Below are 20,198 nucleotides of genomic sequence, written 5' to 3' on the forward strand. Positions count from 1 at the left end.
GTTTTGGAAGAGTGTGGGTGTTTAGGAATTTGTCCATTTCTTCCAGGTTGTCCAATTTGTTGGCATATAATTTTTCATAGTATTCCCTGATAATTGTTTGTATCTCTGAGGGATTGGTTGTAATAATTCCATTTTCATTCATGATTTTATCTATTTGGGTCATCTCCCTTTTCTTTTTGAGAAGCCTGGCTAGAGGTTTGTCAATTTTGTTTATTTTTTCAAAAAACCAACTCTTGGTTTCGTTGATCTGCTCTACAGTTTTTTTAGATTCTATATTGTTTTTTCTGCTCTGCTCTTTATTATTCTTTCTTCTGCTGGGTTTAGGCTGCCTTTGCTGTTCTGCTTCTATTTCCTTTAGGTGTGCTGTTAGATTTTGTATTTGGGATTTTTCTTGTTTCTTGAGATAGGCCTGGATTGCAATGTATTTTCCTCTCGCAGGACTTTGCTGCATCCCAAAGCGTTTGGATTGTTGTATTTTCATTTTCGTTTGTTTCCATATATTTTTTAATTTCTTCTCTAATTGCCTGGTTGACCCACTCATTCGTTAGTAGGGTGTTCTTTAACCTCCATGCTTTTGGAGGATTTCCAGACTTTTTCCTGTGGTTGATTTCAAGCTTCATAGCATTGTGGTCTGAAAGTATGCATAGTATAATTTCAATTCTTGTATACTTATGAAGGGCTGTTTTGTGACCCAGTATATGATCTATCTTGGAGAATGTTCCATGTGCACTCGAGAAGAAAGTATATTCTGTTGCTTTGGGATGCAGAGTTCTAAATATATCTGTCAAGTCCATCTGATCCAATGTCTCATTCAGGGCCCTTGTTTCTTTATTAACCGTGTGTCTAGATGATCTATCCATTTTTGTAAGTGGGGTATTAAAGCCCCCTGCAATTACCACATTCTTATCAATGAGGTTGCTTATGTTTATGAGTAATTGTCTTATATATTTGGGGGCTCCGGTATTCAGCGCATAGACATTTATAATTGTTAGCTCTTCCTGATGGATAGACCCTGTAATTATTATATAATGCCCTTCTTCATCTCTTGTTACAGCCTTTAATTTAAGTATAGTTTGTCTGATATAAGTATGCCTACTCCAGCTTTCTTCTGGCTTCCAGTAGCATGATAATAGTTCTCCATCCCCTCACTCTCAATCTAAAGTGTCCTCAGGTCTAAAATGAAGTCTCTTGTAGACAGCAAATAGATGGGTCTTGTTTTTTATCCATTCTGATACCCTATGTCTTTTGGTTGGCACATTTATCCATTTACGTTCAGTGTTATTATAGAAAGATACGGGTTTAGAGTCCATTGTGATGTCTGTAGTGTTATGCTTGTAGCGATGTCTCTGGTACTTTGTCTCACAGGATCCCCCTTAGGATCTCTTGTAGGGCTGGTTTAGTGGTGACGATTCCTTCAGTTTTTGTTTGTTTTGGAAGGACCTTTTATCTCTCCTTCTATTCTAATGACAGACTTGCTGGATAAGGATTCTCGGCTGCATATTTTTTCTGTTCAACACATTGAAGATCTCCTGCCAATCCTTTCTGGCCTGCCAAGTTTCAAAAGAGAGAACAGTCACAAGTCTTACAGGCCTCCCTTTATATGTTAGGGCACGTTTACCCCTTGCTGCTTTCAGAATTTACTCTTTATCCTTGTATTTTGCCAGTTTCACTATGATATGTCGTGCAGAAGATCGATTCAAGTTACGTCTGAAGGGAGTTCTCTGTGCCTCTTGGATTTCAATGCCTTTTTCCTTCGCCAGTTCAGGGAAGTTCTCAGCTATTATTTCTTCAAGTACACCTTCAGCACCTTTCCCTCTCTGTTTCTCCTCTGGGACACCAATTATGCGTATATTATTTTTTTAGTGTATCACTTAGTTCTCTAATTTTCCCCTCATACTCCTGGATTTTTTTTCTCTCCTCTTCTCAGCTTCCTCTTTTTCCATAATTTTATCTTCTAGTTCACCTATTCTCTCCTCTGCCTCTTCAATCCGAGCCGTGGTCGTTTCCATTTATTTTGCATCTCGTTTAAAGCGTTTTTCAGCTCCTCCTGACTGTTCCTTAGTCCCTTGATCTCTGTAGCAAGAGATTCTCTACTGTCCTCTATACTGTTTTCAAGCCTAGCAATTAATTTTATGACTATTATTCTAAATTCACTTTCTGTTATATTATTTAAATCCTTTTTGATCAGTTCATTAGCTGTTGTTATTTCCTGTAGATTCTTTGAGGGGATTCTTCCGTTTGGTCATTTTGGATAGTCCCTGGAGTGGTGCGGACGTGCAGGGCACTTCCCCTGTGCTGTGGTGTATAACTGGAGTTGGTGGGCGGGGCCGCAGTCAGACCTGATGTCTGCCCCAGCCCACCGCTGGGGCCACAGTCAGACTGTTGTGTGCCTTCTCTTCCCCTCTCCTAGGGGCGGGATTCACTGTGGGGTGGCATGGCCCGTCTGAGCTACTTGCACACTGCCAGGCTTGTGGTGCTGGGGATCTGGTGTATTAGCTGGAGTGAGTAGGCAAGGTGCACGGGGGCAGGAGGGGCAGGCTTGGCTCGCTTCTCCTTAGGTGATCCACTTCAGGAGGAGCCCTGTGGCAGCGGGAGGGAGTCAGACTGCTGCCAGAGGTTTGGCTCCGCAGAAGCACAGCTTTGGGTGTTTGCTGGGAGCAAGCAAGTTCCCTGGCAGGAAGTGGTTCCCTTTGGGATTTTGGCTGGGGGATGGGCGAGGGAGATGGCGCTGGCTAGCGCCTTTGTTCCCTGCCAAACTGAGCTACATCGTCCCGGGGCTCAGCAACTCTCCCTCCCTTTGTCCTCCAACCTTCCCGCTTTCCGAGCAGAGCTGTTCACTTATGACCTCCCAGATGCTAAGTCCCGCTTGCTGTCGGAACACACTCGTCTGGCCCCTCTGCTTTTGCCAGCCAGACTCTGGGGCTCTGCTTGGCCGGCAGGCTGCCCCTCCGACCCGGCTCCCTCCCACCAGTCCGTGGAGCGCGCACCACCTCTCCGCCCTTCCATGGGCCTCTCGTCTGCACTTGGCTCTGGAGACTCCGTTCTGCTAGTCTTCTGGTGGTTTTCCGGGTTATTTAGGCAGGTGTAGGTGAAATCTAAGTGATCAGCAGGACGCGCGGTGAGCCCAGCGTCCTCCTACGCCGCCATCTTCTGCCCTTCCTTGACCACTGGGTATTTTAACACTGCCCTCAACACAAATATGACTCTGCTTTTGTTTCAAAAGTTTACTTCTGACTAGAAGGGCTGTCCTCTTTATCGATTTAGTTAACTCTACTATATGTCCTTCAAGGTCTGCTCAAATGTAACTTCCTTTGTAAGGCTTTCGCTGACTTAACCAGTAGTAATTGACTGCTCAGCCCTGTGGTGTGAACCTCTCTAACAACACTTGTTCTGTTGTGTTATGGTGAATTATCTGTGTGTCTGGCATCTCTGCTCCTTTCCCCATGTTACATTATTAAATCCTTATAATTACCACATAATGTTAAGTATTAGGATCCCCATTTTACAGATGATAAACTGGAGGGTCTAGTGCCCATCTCACACAAGCTATTATAAAGACCTAATGTGACAGTGAATTAACTAATTTATAAAAGACTAAGCTATATGACTGGAAGGCATTATTTACACAATACTTTTGTGTGGTAACAAATGCTTAGATTTTCTTCTTGCCGATAATAGAAGGAATGTATTGTTTGCGCAAAAAGAAATCCTTTTAATATTAATTAAAATAAAACTAAGAATGCTGCTATGCTCTAGTGCAATGCAAATAATGAGGATAGTCAACCCCAAACATTTCAGGTCCATTTGCTCTGAGGAGGAACTGGAGCTCAGGTCTCTGGAGGTGACAAACTAAAGCATTCCCTAGTCGTACCTCGTCTCCCTTTCTCTCCTGCTTTATTTTTCTCACTCTCCTTATTCTTTACAGGGGTTTTTAGAAGAGCTCAGAAACATCTTATCCCAGGAAGAAAAAATTGTAGGAGATAAATGTATGATGCGTGGCACAAAAAACAATAGGAGAAATCTTTTAAATTTATGATGGAAGCAAAGAACATTGCTCAAAGAATGTAGTCTTTTCCAGTTCAAAAACAAGGACTTCTAGCAAAATACATAAAACCAGGGGCACCTGGGTGGCTCTGTCGGTTGAAGGTCTGACTTGTGTTCAGGTCATGATCTCACGGTTCATGAGTTAGAGTCCTGCATTGGGCTCGCTGCTCTCAGTGTGGAGACTGGAGTCCGCTTGGAATCCTCTGTCTTCCTCTCTCTTTGCCCCTCCCCTGCTCACATGTGCTCTCTCCCCCCCCCACCTCAAAATAAATAAACATTAAAAAGAATACAGAAGACCAGTTTTCTTCCTTTGGGCCTTATGTCTGTTTCCTTGTTAGCTAGTCTTTCAACTTAACCTGTCTCCCAGCTAAGCTCCTCCTTTTCCTTATTTAGCATCAGGAGTTTTCATTAGCCATTTTATGAGTTATTTGATAGTGATCCTCATTAGCGTTGCTGTGGCCTTAAATTTAACATTTACCATCTTACTATTTAAGATTTTAATGGTTAATTCTCAGTGTATTCAAGCTAGGCTTCTGGTTATTACATTTTTTCACAATGTCTACATTCACATTTTAGAGCATGTGTTATATCTTAACATGTTTCTTTACAATTTTATATAAATGACTGGCATCCAATTTATCAGGCTTCTTCACATCTTTATGCAGGTAAATATGGACAACTAAATAAATATATATCACTCAGTTAATGGTAAGTTTCTCAAGAAATAGAACAATATTATTTCAAGGTTTCATGTTCTGCAAAATAAAAAAATTTAATGAAATATTTTAATTTGGCTTTATAGCCAAACTCCACTATTTTTCATTCTATACTTCTTGAGCACGTGTGTCCAAGGAACAGGGAATAAAGTAACATTTCTGCCTCGAAGTTGCTGGACTATATAGTGAAGAAGAATTATAGCAAGTCTAGTTATTTCACAGATTTAGGTATGTTTTATTTCAAAGTGTGTTATTCTCCCTTTGGTCCCCACTCTAAAGCAATGCAAGACCAAAAGCCATCATCCCAGCAATAATATTCTTCTTTAAATTTTGAGTCAACCATTTGTATTCCTGTTTTGTTGTTAATTCCATCGTTATAAGGGCCTAAAATTTGCCAGGTATTAGGGACACATCGATGAGCAATACAGAAAAGGTTCATTATGTTCAGATGAAAAAGGAAATTTAATGTCAAAAGTATAAAAGGTACGTGAATGATTTCAAGTAATGATTGGTGCTATTCTTTAAATGGTTATTTTTTGAGTGTCTACTATATGCTAAAGGCTGACATACAAAGTAAATCATGTAAGGTGAAGGGAGGGCCAGGGAGCTGTCATCTTAGCTGTTTAGAGAAGGTCACTCTGAGGAGATGACATTTGAATTGAGATCTAAATGACAAGCAGAAGCAGAGAGTTTTTTTTGACCTGGGTCCTCAGAGTCTATGGATAGAATTCAGGAGACTTGATGATAAACTTGGGTGGAAAAAATAATCACATTGCGTTCACTGAAGTCAGGCTGAAATTTGACTTTGTCTTGATGTGAATGTAGGCGTCAAACCTCAGTAGTATCATCATCGCCTGTTACTTTGTGATCAGTATTTTCATACCACATCTCTGTTCTTGCAGGTATTGAAATATCATCATTGCTTTGAAATTATGGTATTTCTTAGATCTGCCACTAAATCTGATTATTACGTTGTGTTAATAAAGAAGCACACGTGATTATGCTGTCAGTCAGTATTGCTGTGCAGTCACCTCAACATTTAGAGGCTTAAAGCAGCACTCCGTGATTCCAAGGATCAGTCATTTGGGTTGTGCTCGGCTGAGCAGTTCTTATGGACGGGCCTGCGGTCACTCACAGGGCCGCTTGTCACCCGGCAGCCCAACTGAGCAAAATAGTCCACAAAGTCCCTCTCCCATGCTTGGCAGCTGGTGCTGACTGTGGGCTGGATGGCATGGCTCCTGCAGGCGGACCTGGCTTCTTCGTACGGTGGCACTGTTCCACCTCGTGAGGCTGAGGTTCAGAAATCCCACAACACTTCCACCACCTTCTGCAGGTCAGAGCAAGTCAGAAGCCAGCTCAGAGTCAGCTTAAGAGGAGACTCCAAGAGAAGTATGATTAATTGGGGTCCATTACTGTAATAAATGACCTGATTACCATATCGTAATTTTTAAAACATTGTATTAATTTAATTGTAATATAATCAGTATCCTTTGTGATCCTGTCAAAGCATAAGCTCTGAGGGAGGAAATTTTCCCTCCTCTCTGTTCCTGAGCCAAAGAATTAAACATAAGACATATTATATAAGACATACACAAGATACAACAGATGAACAAGAAGAAAGCATACAAATTAACTTTTTTATGTGTACACAGGGGGCTTTAGAAGGAAAAGGAGAACCCAAAGAAGCCATCAAGCCCCCAAACTTACATATACCTTTTACACAAAAAATGATAAATTGTGGGGATGTGACAAGATATGATAACTTGTGCTAGGGGCAGTACATTGTGGAACAGTGACTAGGAAATGTATGGAGAACCTAACAGAAGATCAGGGTTATTTTAGTAGGTTTGTTTGTACAAGTCCATTTTGGTGCCCATACTGTCTCTGCTGATAAGAATGTTCTTCTCTTCTGGTACAGGGAGAGCGCCTTTCTCAGGGGCAGTTTTGTGTCCTGCTTTTAGGTAGAAAGGGGGAGGGCAGAGAGAACCCTTCCTACATCAGCTGTTTCTCAAGGGCCTGCAGCTCAAAATAATCAGTATGCATGCTCTGAACCCTTTAAAATATTATTCTGAGAAAAGCTTCATCACCTTCAACATGTTGTCAAAGAGGGCCATGGCACAAATGAGGTCAAGAACCCTTGATCAGGGGGCACATGGGTGGCTCAGTTAGTTAGGCATCTGACTCTGGCCCAGGTCATGATCTGGTGGTTCACATGTTCAAGCCCCACATCCAGCTCTGTGCTGACAGCTCAGAGCCTGGTTCCTGCTTCATTCAGATTTTGTGTCTCCCTCTCTCTGCCCCTACCCTGCTTGCACTCTGTCTGTCTCTCTCTCTCCAAACTAAATAAACATAAAAAATAAAAAAATAAAAAAAAAAACTGATCTGGAGGCAAGAAGTTCTGGGAGGGGAAGTGCAAAGGCCTCAAGGCAGGAGCAAACTGGCAAGTCCAGCATGGTTGGGGGGCACGAGGAAAGCTACTGAGACTGCCACGCATGACCAAGGGCTGGACAGAGGCAGGTCAGACCATGTGGCTTATTGGGAAACTTGTGGATGGACAGCCCCCATACTCGGAGGCTGGAAAGTTGGTACTGTATGTGTACTAACCTATAATTTTCTTTTATGTTTCATAATATATTGTAGCTGTATCTCTCAGTATATTAAGCTCCTCATTTTTTTCTCATTCTTTTAATTAATTTTATAATGTCAATTCAGCAGATGGCTGATTCTTTATTTCATTGTTTCCCTGATAGCAAACATATCGGCTATTTCCAGTTCTTTGTGTAAATATATACAGGTTTACTTTTCTCTATGAAAATACTTTTAAAATTGTTTTTTCTATGTAGAATTGCTGAATCTCGTGTATGTGCTTTTAAAGTTTTGTCACATACCACTACATTGCCATTCAAAAGATGGTGGGACTGACTTACATTCTATGAGGTGTTTTTGTTATTATCTTTAACCACCAAGGTATCTGTACTTTATAAAACCTAGCATAAGAAAGTTATATCTATTGTCTATTCTGTTGTTTCAGAACAATGAGATGGTGGAGCTACAGAGAATACGGATGAAGGATGAAATCCGAGAATACAAATTCCGAGAAGCCCGCCTCCTTCAGGACTACACTGAGCTGGAAGAAGAAAATATCACGTTGCAGAAACTCGTGTCCACGTTAAAGCAGAACCAGGTGAGGTTCAAAAACTTTTTCAGTTACACTCCAGATAGAGCCACATCTTCTGACCACCAAGGTTAAATCTCTTTATTTCTCAGAAAGGAACTTGCCTGAATTTGCCTTAATCTTCCTACAATATTTATGTGCTGGTATTTCCTGACCCTCCTCCTGTTTCAGCTAACCTTTAAAAGTCAAACCTGGAAGGATAATTTACAATAAAACTTTGCTGGATAAGAAGCAAAATCTTAGTTTATCCTGTAGCCCTGTGTTAACTTATTTTAGGTGGAATTGAATTGTATTATAATCAATTTAACCTGACAGCTTCTCATTAAGAGCAATCCCTTCTCTCTCTTTCTGTAGATTGCTTTTAAATCACACAGGGAAAGGGATTATGAAATATAAATGAATAAGAATAAAATTATAAGAAAAAGATAATATCTGATTTTTCTTCAGCTGTAACCTGACCAAAAACCTTGCATGTGGATGTTCAAATAATTTTTTTTTTTTTTTGTAGTGAGGCTTAGTTTAATTGCTTAATTTTCCTGATTGGTTTGCTTGTGGTATGTAACAGTAAGTAACAAAAGTAAGTAACTTAGTAAGTAAACTTAGAGGCCATCCCAGGTGTATGCTTCTATTTCTCCTCCCTTCCCAAGCTGATATCTCTATCCAAAACTATTTTGGGGTTTGATAGATAACAAGGGTTGGGAAGGGAAAGAAAGAATCCAGAAGAAAAAAAAATCCACGTGTTGACACAATTGAAATTTGATTCCTGATCATTGCTACTTCCCCCCAGCTTTGGAATGTTGGGGAAACAAAGTACCAGGGAGCACAAGAGGGGGGGGGGTTGGTTTCAGACCATTAAAAAGGGCTACCAGAACACCCCCCTCTGTTTTTACCTCAATCCTTGCAGTTTAAGTACTGATTCCCTGTGTGTGTGTTCTGTTCTGAGGGCTGGTGAGCATCCCAGGTCTCAGTTTGGCTGGGGTCAGTGAGCTCACGTGAAGAAAATCAGTCTGAGAAAAAAATTTTAAGTATGTTTCTGAGAAACTTCTTAAGAAGGGTATATTTTTTGTTGTTTGGTGTTTTGGTCACTGATGAAGAATGCAGAAGACTTGAAGCAAATTTACTTGAAGTGCAGATATTTGAAGTGGCCATTAGCTCCAGTCCTTCTAAACCCTCTCTGCACAGGCAGGAGTGTGGCCAGACAGCCTTGCTGTAGCCTCCCATCACTGCATGTGGTAGACTGATAGACTCGGGAGGTTAATTTAGGCCAGTATTAGGTATTCTTGAAAGTCTGCCAAGGTATCCTGTGAGTATTCATTAACCCAGATGCCGTTTCTGTGGGAATCCGTACTATTAGTCTGGCTGATTACTGTTTATGGCTCATCCATGCCCTTCCACCAGTAATTGAAATATGGAAATCAAATGCTTAACTCAGAAGTTTGAAAAAAGACATAACAAACAAATGGGAAAATGTACGCATCTCTTCAGTTTTATTTTCTAGATGCAATATGGTAATTTTCCCAATCAAGTGTCTAATTAATTAACTTGAAATCATTTTCTGCACAAAGGGCCATTCTGGCTTATTCCCTGACAAATGGATACACTGTAGTGTTATAAGTCTCTCCCAATTAAGAAAATGCTAGGTTTAGCTTTTTGGTGTTTTTTTCCTCCTGTTGGCCTTTATTGCCAGGAGTTAGAATCCATCATAAACTCTCTTCCCAATTAATGCGGTATTAAGTATAATATTTTATGTATACATGCCACAGTTGTTTTTTTTTCCCAAAGAAATGACGGTGCTGGCTTTCAATCTCAAAACTGGTCTGTATGTTGCTTTGTACTGAAGCTTCCTAAGCAAAGTATACTCCCACAGCCTGGGTATTGACATTTCTCTGAATAGGTAAGCTAGTAGCATTGTAAAATGCTTAGTGCAGAGAACTAGAAGATTCTTTTTGTTCCTGAGGTTCTATTTCTCTTTTAACTATTTATTATTTTCTAAATAACTCTGGTTTAAATAGCAATTCTTATTCTCTATATAGTTCCTATATATTACCTTGTTTATTTTCTTTCCCCCTCAACAATTATATAGCACTTAGTACAGAGCCTGACCCATAGAAGACATTGAATAGACATCTGTTAAAAGAATGAGTAAATTGTTTCTTTCTTTCTCTTATATTCATTCTTTTCAGCTTAGAAAGGAAATTATAATTTCAGATAATTGTAATTAACCAAACCACATTTTATTGTTTTATTTATTTTATAAATATGAAATATATGGGAGCATCAGAGAGTCGACTTTGAAAACTTTAGCTACTTTGCTCTGTGTGCTGGTTTGGTTCCGTGTACAAAATAAAATAGGTCCAGTCTTATAAATATTATTTATACCTCAATATTTTTTAAAAATAAAATATCTGAAAGAAGTATAGGAGCCATGAAGAGAGGTCAAGTGAACTGTCAATTTCCTACCAGAAAAACCCATTGATGAAGCAGAGCTATTTATTAGACCTCTCCCAGTAAGAGACCACCCACCTCGATACATGTCTAAAATGGGAGGTTTAGGGAAAGGGTGTTCGTAGGATTTTAGGCTCTAGACTGGGTTTTGCATGGTGGGGAGCTGGTTGGGATAGATTGAGTCTATGACATAATGGCTGTCAGTTAGGAGGCACAACAAAGCAAGGGTCCTGATGTGTGGGTCTCATCTTTTAGGAGCAAGTATTTCCCACAAGCAGCCAAGTTTTTTATCCCTCATCTCAGTATTGGTTAACACAGAGTTAACAGAAAAATTTGCCTGGTCCCAGTATTACCTACAGGGCAGGGAATTATGTTAGCTTCAATTTCTAGAGTTGTACGGGGGGGGGGGTGCGGAAATAATAAGTTCTCTGTCCCTAATCTCTCACATGCTAAGCTAAAGCACTCAATATTGGTTATCTAGCCTTTGAAACCCTGTTTAAAATTAATAATTCAATCATACTTCTATTATGAAGAACATTTCCTCCAGGGATATATTTCTATATCAAGAAATAATATCATAAGAGACCTAGGGAATGTATTCAATTCAGTTTTATTTCATTTAACCAGTGTTTCAGGAGTATCTTTCAGTGAGGTCATGTACTTTTTTAAGGACAAAAGATACGGTCACTGGCTTAAAGAATTTATAGTCCCAGTAGGGAAGGCAATAATAAACTCATAGCCATCCACATAATTGCATATTAAAGCTATGTGTTAGATTTGGCAATACAGGGCCAGTGCCGGGAGCTGATCCATCCAGCCTTCCTGATGGCACAGCCCGGGTGGTTGGTGGAAGGGCAACGCACAGTGACCCTCTGAATGGGAAGCTACTGGTATCCCTCCTGTTACTCATCTTGGTCATCCCCATGGTCCAGTTGGCACTGATGATTCAAAATAAACCCATGGGGGGCAAACTTGGGGACATTTTCTGGGGATGACCCCCAGGAAAACTGGGAAAAACCATGAGAATCCGAAGACGGATAATGAAACCTTATATCCAGCCGGTGCCACCCCCGCCTGCCCATCCCCTACCTAAAGGAAGGATAGCCCCCTATATTTCCCAGCCAAGGAGGGGGGCAAATGGATTATAAACCCCCACTCCGGCAACAAAGGAATGTATCTATGGATACAAGTTACTCCAACCCCTAGGCCCACTTGGCCCCCAGGAGGCATTCCAGAGCATAGCTGGACCTGGTGGGTTAAGGTATAGAATGGTTCATTAGTTCCTAGGTATACATTGTCTCTCTGGGAGCGCATAAGCGTGGGTTCTCAGGGCCCTCTTGGCTCCCTCCCAGCACCCCAGACCAAAGCGAATACTTTTGTTCCTTGTACTGCAAATGGTTCAAAGGAACAATTAAGAAGTCATGTCCCTGTAAGTGTTCCACTTGAGGTGTTGAGAGCTAGATGACCTTTCATGAAAATAGCAAAGCAAATGCCTTATAAACTATAAATAAACGTAGATACATAATGAAAGTAATATGAGGAAATTAATCAATAAGCAAAGGGCAGGAGGGAATGTTACAAAGAAATAACCATGAAGTTCCTTAATGGGTGATTACACAAAGGAACATTTTTAGAATTAGGTAATGCCGAGAAACATAGATGACGCATGCTACAAACAAATTGCTAACAAATATGATGCCACGTTTGCCACAATAAAGCGGCCAGTCTACACACTGATGTTGTCTGTGTCCATTTGTCATCTCTCGGACGCCATTCATCCTTCGGGAATCCCTGGACCTACTGGGGCTGGACCCCGGCAGGCCAGATTCAGATTTTTAGAGTTCCTAAACTCTGAAAAGGTTATGATACTTACCCCCAACCCTCTTGTAGTTAAAAATAAGAAAGTTACTAAGCTGTGAAGTTGCTATAAGAAATTGTACCAAAGTACTGATTTTTCTAATATTGACTACTTTGATGATATCTTTAAAAAATCAAACATCAATTTTTTAAGTGCCTTCTCATTCCTGTTTCTTGGTACCTCTCCTTTGCTGGACCTCTAATCATGTAATGTGGCCTTATGGTAATGGCATCAGAAAAGAGGGATCTGTTTGCCTTTGGAGTTAGGATCAGATTTTTGACATGGGTCTTGAAAGATGAATAGGAGTTTTCCAGATGACGTCCTTTGCTGAGGCAGAGAAACATGAAACAGCTGGGTAAATATTAGGAGTATTTGAGTGAGATGTGAGTAGAGCGAGTGAAGCTGCCCAGAGACAAAGAGATCAAGTCTTATACGAAGTGTACCGTCAATTAAATAAGAATTATAAACTAAAAAAATCTACAGTGTCTTCAAGTATATCTCAGAAATCAGTAAAATTTTCAATAAAGGGCCAGGCAGTAAATATGTTAGGTTTTGCAGGCCTAATATATGTCTAACAGTGTCTCTTCCAACTACTCCACTCTGGTGTTGTAGCATGAAAATAGCCATAGACAAAATAGGTTGAATGTATTCTAATAAAACTTTATTTGTAAAAATAGGTGGTGGGCTAGCTTTTGTCCAGAAGACACAGTAATGTTTGACAGTCCCTGGCGTAAGCTATCAGTTTAACAAGGATTACAGAATAAAAGGTCTACAATGCAAACTAGAGAAATGTCTGCATATGTAAAGCTATCATATAATTTGGGGGCAGTCAGAGGATTGGTTGAAATACTAGGAAAGGTTAGCAAATGATAGGTATCCTGAGTTGTCCAGGGAAGGGAAAAGAGAAGGTCAAGAGGAAGATAACTTTACAGTATATAAGCAAGCCTAGAAGAAACCATGATATAAAGACACAGATTCTGTTATCCCAAGCAATTTCCATGATTTGAGTCTTTTGAATGATTCTGTCATGGACATGTGAAGTTCTAATGATCTCGTATAATGGTGAGTGCTGTTTGTCCAGCATTATCCATTATTCCTTTCTCCCAATGTATTACCCAGTTTTAACTGAGCATAAGGCTACCCAGAGGAAAGATATATTGTTATTCTTTCACCTCCCTTGTAAATAAGTTTCATATGACTAGTATTGCCCAATGGTACATGAGAAGTGATGAGCACCTTTTGGGACATGTGCTTAAAGGGAAGGGGTGTTCCCCTTACTTTGAGCCACTGCTTGAAACATGATCAAGGTGGCATACTGCCTTAGATTATATGGGCCAGAGTAAAAGACAGTGCAATAAGACAGGAGAAGCCTGGTTCCTGGATGACCTTATGATGGAGCAGAGAGTCCTATTGGCCCTTGACTGACTACGTCCATAGTGTTACATGAGACAGAGAAACAAATTTCTATCTAGACTAAATCATTCTTACTTAGGTCTCTGTTACATCAGCCAAACCTATATCTGACCTAAACCTATAACAAAAATTGTTATCCTAACCTTTATGAGATAAGCCATTGCATTGAGATTATGTGAAGAACAGGGGTTGGAGGGTGGAATTAAAGATCCCCATCCTTGGGGCGCCTGGGTGGCTCAGTCAGTTAAGTGTCCGACTTCAGCTCAGGTCATGATCTCGCAGTCTGCGAGTTCGAGCCCCGCGTCGGGCTCTGTGCTGACAGCTCAGAGCCTGGAGCCTGCTTCAGATTCTGTGTCTCCCTCTCTCTCTCTGCCCCTCTCCTGCTCATGCTCTGTCTCTCTCTGTCTCAAAAAATAAATAAAAAACATTAAAAAAAAAAAAGATCCCCATCCTTTAATTTTTTTTAATATTTCTTAAAATAGAAGTTTAATGTAAACACTAAGATAAATATAAAGCTAAACACATAGCTTATATTAGTATCTAATATAATGACTTTATTATATTACCTTCCTAGTTTATTTTTTCTTCCACAATAATTTATTCAGCAAACACTTGTTGAAGAGCAGAATTCTGTTGGAACATGATGGAAGAATATTGAATCACTGTGAGGGACGCCTAGGTGCATAACAAGTATTTCCTCCTTCTGAGAAAATTACCTCTGTGGAGGTAAAAGAGTTATTAAATTTAAAAGTGACATGTGAAAGGGGAACCACAAGAGACTAGAGATAGAGAACAAACTGAGGGTTGATGGTGGGGAGGTGGGTAAGAGATGTGCTAGATGGGTGATGGGTACTAAGGAGGGCACTTGCGATGAACACTGGCTGTTGTAAGTGAAGGATCACTGAATTCTACCTCTGAAATCAATATTGCACTGTATGTTAACTGATGTGGGAAGGAAATGGCAGGTAGAACTAAATTTCCTTATAACCTGCAGCCCACTGACAAATACTTGAGGCAGGCAGAGTAAAATGTTTCTCCAGGAACTCCCTGCTGTCTTAATGCTAATGATTTACTAGAGGGAAAAACTATCTTAGCTTGACAATAGCTAGGCCTCCGGTATCCTGTGAGTCTTCTTTAGCATATGAAAATCTCTTTGGAACCTTCCTCTGGACTTTATCTCCCCCAACTCCCAAATATATGACCAGTCTCTTCACAGGGTCTGGGGCAGCTCTTCCCGCTCATGGGTCCTGTCCCCGTGCTTTAATAAAGTCACCATTTTGGCACCAAAGACGTGTCAAGAATTCTTTCTTGGTCGTAGGCTCTGGATCCCACCTTAACCCCAAAAACTTCATCATTAACTAAAAGTTAAATTCAAAACAAAAGAAAACAAAGTGGCATGTCGATTTAGAGTAGGGATCTCTTTCACTTGTGGGCACTCATGACCGAGAGAGTGTTTAAGCAGGCTGTTTGATTCTAATTCAAAAGAATATTACATTGATAACAATATATATATATATTTGTTATTAGATAATCAGTACCGCTATTCAGATTCTATCTGTAAGCACATAAAATTGTTCTTTGTTTTGTTTTACCCTCACACATATTTTCTTGAGATTAAATTCTTATTGTGATATTTTAGCTAATTTATCTGAGTGTAAAAATTTCCTTATCATTAATAATTGAATAAAACAAAATAATAGTGATGATAAAATATTTTCTTGGTTGTAAATATTCTGATAAACTATGTTGTTGTTTTTTTTTTTTAATTCCTGGGTTTTTTTTTTTTTTTTTTTAGGCAAACAATGCCCCCTTTTGGCCATTGGCTCCTATAAAAAGAAATCATAAAAACAGACACCTTTTTCATCTCTGCTAAGAATTGAATTTATATATATAACTTAACATATATATAGATTATATATCATGTTACATATATAAGTTATATAATAATAATATGTTATAAATTATATAATTTACATACAAAGAACCTGTCCTGTGTTACCTTAAGAGTATATATACTGTGTCCTGAGATTTGAGATTTATTTTGTAGAGAAACAATTTATACTGCGTAGTTTCTTTCTTTTATTTTGTTTTTAGTTAACGTACAGTGTTACATTAGTCTACTTGCTATATCGTATGCCTGAAACTAACATTTTAATTTTTTAAATAATTAGGTCTACTAGAATGGTTAATGGCAGTGTTGTAAGACCCAAATTTTAGTTTTATGAATCTTCTTTGTCATATCTAATTCAGGTTGAATACGAAGGCCTAAAGCATGAGATTAAGCGATTTGAGGAAGAAACCGTGCTGCTCAACAGCCAGCTGGAAGATGCCATCCGGTTGAAAGAGATCGCAGAGCACCAGCTGGAAGAAGCCCTTGATACCTTAAAAAACGAGAGGGAACAAAAGAACATCCTGCGGAAGGAGCTCTCCCAGTATATCACCCTCAATGACAACCATCTTAGCATCTCTGTCGATGGACTCAAGTTTGCGGAGGATGCGGGTGAACCGAACAATGACGACAAAATGAATGGGCATATCCACGGGCCCCTTGTGAAACTCAATGGAGACTATCGGACTCCCACTTTAAGGAAAGGAGAGTCTCTACACCCCGTTTCTGACTTATTCAGTGAGCTGAACATTTCAGAAATACAGAAGTTAAAGCAGCAACTTATGCAGGTAAAATCTCTTCTGTTACTGTGAACTTCTTGCAGGCTGCACGGAGCCTGTTTTGTGATATCTTCTTCTCACATTTTACTTCTAGCTTATTTTTTGACATACTACTTCTTCACCTGGCAACCTTGAAAGTATAGTATTTTAGAAAGACACAACCGAAGAGGTGTTGAAAAGAAATCTCTCATTTGCCTGGCTTTAGGAAATATATCTTAGAGCCACAAAGTGGATTATGATCAGGTGTGAAGGGAGAGAAGCCTCTTGATGCGTTTCTAACAGAAGAATTCAAAAGCTTTATACATGAGTGATCTGACTTTTCCACCACAAACAACTGTAGTGTTAAAGAATAACGATACACTTCGCAGGAATACTTTAAGCTTTTTTTTTTTAATTTTTTTTTAATGTTTATTTATTTCTGAGACAGAGAGAGACAGAGCATGAGTGGGGGAGGGGCAGAGAGAGAGCGAGACACAGAATCAGAAGCAGGCTCCAGACTCTGAGCTGTCAGCACAGAGCCTGACGCGGGGCTCGAACTCACAAACCGTGAGATCATGACCTGAGCTGAAGTCGGTCGCTGAACCGACTGAGCCACCCAGGCGCCCCGAAGCTTTTAAAAGACATGAAGGACTTTCAGTCTATAAATTAGCCAGGATATCATATGATTCCAAATACAGAGCAGGTATAAATCTGAAACCAAGGAGTTCTTATTGCAACATGAGCTAGGCCTTAAATTTTTAGCATCTTCAAATTCAAATATCTTGTGAAGAGTCCTGCCTTTTAAGTTTATCTCACTGTGAGATGGCTTTTCTAGTTTAGATACTGCCTCCCTGCCATACCTTAATCTAGTGCTAATGGGAATCTCTTCTGAAGCATAGCACTGCCACCAACACCATCATCTGAGGGCTTCTTTATAGTACACATTCTTGGGCTCCACGCAAATCTTCTGAACCAGGAATCTGGTTCAACAGGCTTGTCAGGTGATTAACTCTTTGGTCTGTTACCCACCCCCTCACCCCCCAAGTTTCTCTGCATACAGCTGGTTAGAGGCCATCAGGACTGTGCAGTCATTTATTTCTATGGTAAACAGGGCTTATAATGTTCTGCCTCTACAGAAATGATGGCTAAAAAGTGAAATTAGCGGAAATAAATAAAGATCTGGAGACCGAGTGAAGTTAATTTTATAGGTTTATTGTTAATATTACATCACAAGTTAACACATTGTGCACTTTACCTGCCCTGTGTTCTTGGCTACTAGCAAAGAATTCGTTTTCACAATGTTTAACTGAAATCAAGAGGGCATGGCCATTGGAAGAAAATGAATGTATATAGACTTTTATCTGACTACAAAGTTCAGTTCTGTGTAGGTAATATTTTTTTATGTCTTTTTGCTCAGTTCACACTAATACAACTAGATTGATAGCAAACATATTTTAAATTTGTATGTGACAGATAATACAAGAATTCATGCCCCCAAATTAAATAGAATTAATATAAAATTTTTCTTAAACTATCACGTTGGTGGCTTTAGGATAAAAAGTTAGCATGCCAAGACTTTTGTTTCTTCTTTTTTTTTTTTTTTTAATTTTTTTTTCAACGTTTATTTATTTTTGGGACAGAGAGAGACAGAGCATGAACGGGGGAGGGGCAGAGAGAGAGGGAGACACAGAATCGGAAACAGGCTCCAGGCTCTGAGCCATCAGCCCAGAGCCTGACGCGGGGCTCGAACTCCCGGACCGCGAGATCATGACCTGGCTGAAGTCGGACGCTTAACCGACTGCGCCACCCAGGCGCCCCAAGACTTTTGTTTCTTCTTATTAGGGTGGCAGTGTAGATTAGGAAGAGGCGCTTTTCTGCATAAAACAGTACAACAGTTTTCAACTAGGTCGGCCCTTGGGCTGCAAACTCAGGGCTGCTCTCCCATTTAATCCTGTAGGTCATCTGAAATAATAGAAAATTCTGAAAGAAATGAGTCATGTAACAAAAAGAATGGTGGAGACAAGTTCTCAGCAAGGGAGCTATTCCGGGTTGGAATGTCATTTGCATTGGGGTGGGATGATTCCTCCTTGTCTGTGACTGGTGAGCTACCAGAGGTTTAGTGTCTCTGGTCCCAACCCATTAAGTGCCGGTTACATCTCCTCAGGCAACGTGATGATGAAATGCCCCACCCGTTTCAAATGCTCCAAGGGTCAACTGCCAGTTGAGAATCCTCCTATAGAAAGACAGCACTTTACTCTCCCATAAAATGGGGATACAGACTACCTTCTCCATTAGAGTGGCATGGTTTATGAGTTAATGTGTGTAGAGTGCCTTGTAAACGCTCAATAATTGTGAACTGTTATGACTACTTCAACTCCATAATGCCTGGAGCACTCTCTTTAGCTTTTATTAGTATTATTAACTTACTGTTGGACAGTTGGCTCCGGGAGAGTCATCTCAGAAGGGACTAATGTGCTCACTGGTAAGAATACAGGAAGGTAACAGTGAAGTGTCAGCATGAGGTCTGAAAAGGGATGTTCATTTAGCAGAAAGTTAGGGAGAGAAAGACTTGGCCGGGTAAACCTTCCCTCCGTACAGCAGACAACAGTGTACCAGGGTTTAATTAATGTTGACAGTTCGTCAAGATATGAAGAGGCACAGGCATGGCCTTATGTTCCAAAGTTAGCACCACATTTAGTTGTGGAGACCAGGCTCAACACAGGAATGGGGGGCTTACAGCTTCCAGTCTCACAGCAACAACACTAACATCTAATTATGGTTTAGACAAAGTCACCATCTTTTGGTAAGCAACATTTTTTAAAAAGCGCATTAACTGGGGCGCCTGGGTGGCTCAGTCAGTTAAGCGGCCGACTTCGGCTCAGGTCATGATCTCGCGGTCCGTGAGTTCGAGCCCCGCGTCGGGCTCTTTGCTGACAGCTCAGAGTCTGGAGCCTGTTTCAGATTCTGTGTCTCCCTCTCTCTGACCCACCCCTGTTCATGCTCTGTCTCTCCCTGTCTCAAAAATAAATAAAACGTTAAAAAAAAATAAAAAAAAACGCATTAACTTTTTCTAAGAATATATTTCATTCAAACTGTTGAGTACAAGTATAGCGGAATGTATCTTTTCATGCATAATTTATAATCTGATAGGTTTTCCTTAGCTGTGCATCCCCCTTGGGTTTAATTTGTATAAATAAGCAAATTATAAAAACATTACAGGATACATTACCGAAAAGTAATTGCAGTTGTCTTTGATGTTAATGAGGCTTGAAAATAATATGACAGTTCTGATACACAGCAGTACTCCTAATGCACCTTGCAGCATATCCTGTGTGTCAGCACCACTGTCTGGACATCCCAAGGAACAAGCAATCAGATGTACTTTACGTGTGACTATCTGAAATGCTTGGAGCCAAATGTGTTGAATGAAATGTTCAGAATGTAGAAAGGTAATATACAGCATATACTATATATTTTGCGACATCCCTAATGAGATCAGGTGCAGCAGTGAATGATCAAATACTATTAACATTTTTTTTTATGTTTGTTTATTTTTGAGACAGTGAGAGACAGAGCATGAACAGGGGAGGGTCAGAGAGAGGGAGACACAGAATCGGAAGCAGGCTCCAGGGTCCGAGCTGTCAGCACAGAGCCTGACGTGGGGCTCCACCTCAGGGAACGTGAGATCATGACCTGAGCCGAAGTTGGACTCTTAACCAACTGAGCCACCCAGGCGTCCCACTATTAACATTTTTGTAGTGAAACATGTTACTGTTCACTCTAAGAGGAGAAAATGAGGACCAGAGAAGGCCTCTCATCAGGCAGGTGCAATTTTGCTGCTTGAGGAGTCTAGGGCTGTCTGAATATCACTACCCAGTGAGTTATGATACAACTTTTATTT

At 40.3% G+C, this 20,198-nt stretch overlaps 1 protein-coding gene across 3 annotated transcripts in view; it reads left to right on the forward strand.

Moving 5' to 3' along the window:
• Positions 1–20,198, forward strand: part of BICD1 (BICD cargo adaptor 1) — a 260,628-nt gene that overhangs the window by 183,528 nt on the left and 56,902 nt on the right. For all 3 annotated transcript variants that reach the window (XM_030322126.1, XM_030322124.1, XM_030322125.1), the window contains exons 3-4: positions 7,792–7,944; positions 15,902–16,327. In XM_030322126.1, the coding sequence (XP_030177986.1) occupies positions 7,792–7,944; positions 15,902–16,327 (579 nt within the window). The remainder of the gene's footprint in view (positions 1–7,791; positions 7,945–15,901; positions 16,328–20,198) is intronic.

The sequence above is a fragment of the Lynx canadensis genome, chromosome B4, assembly GCF_007474595.2.
Source record: "Lynx canadensis isolate LIC74 chromosome B4, mLynCan4.pri.v2, whole genome shotgun sequence".
Classification (NCBI taxonomy): domain Eukaryota; kingdom Metazoa; phylum Chordata; class Mammalia; order Carnivora; family Felidae; genus Lynx; species Lynx canadensis.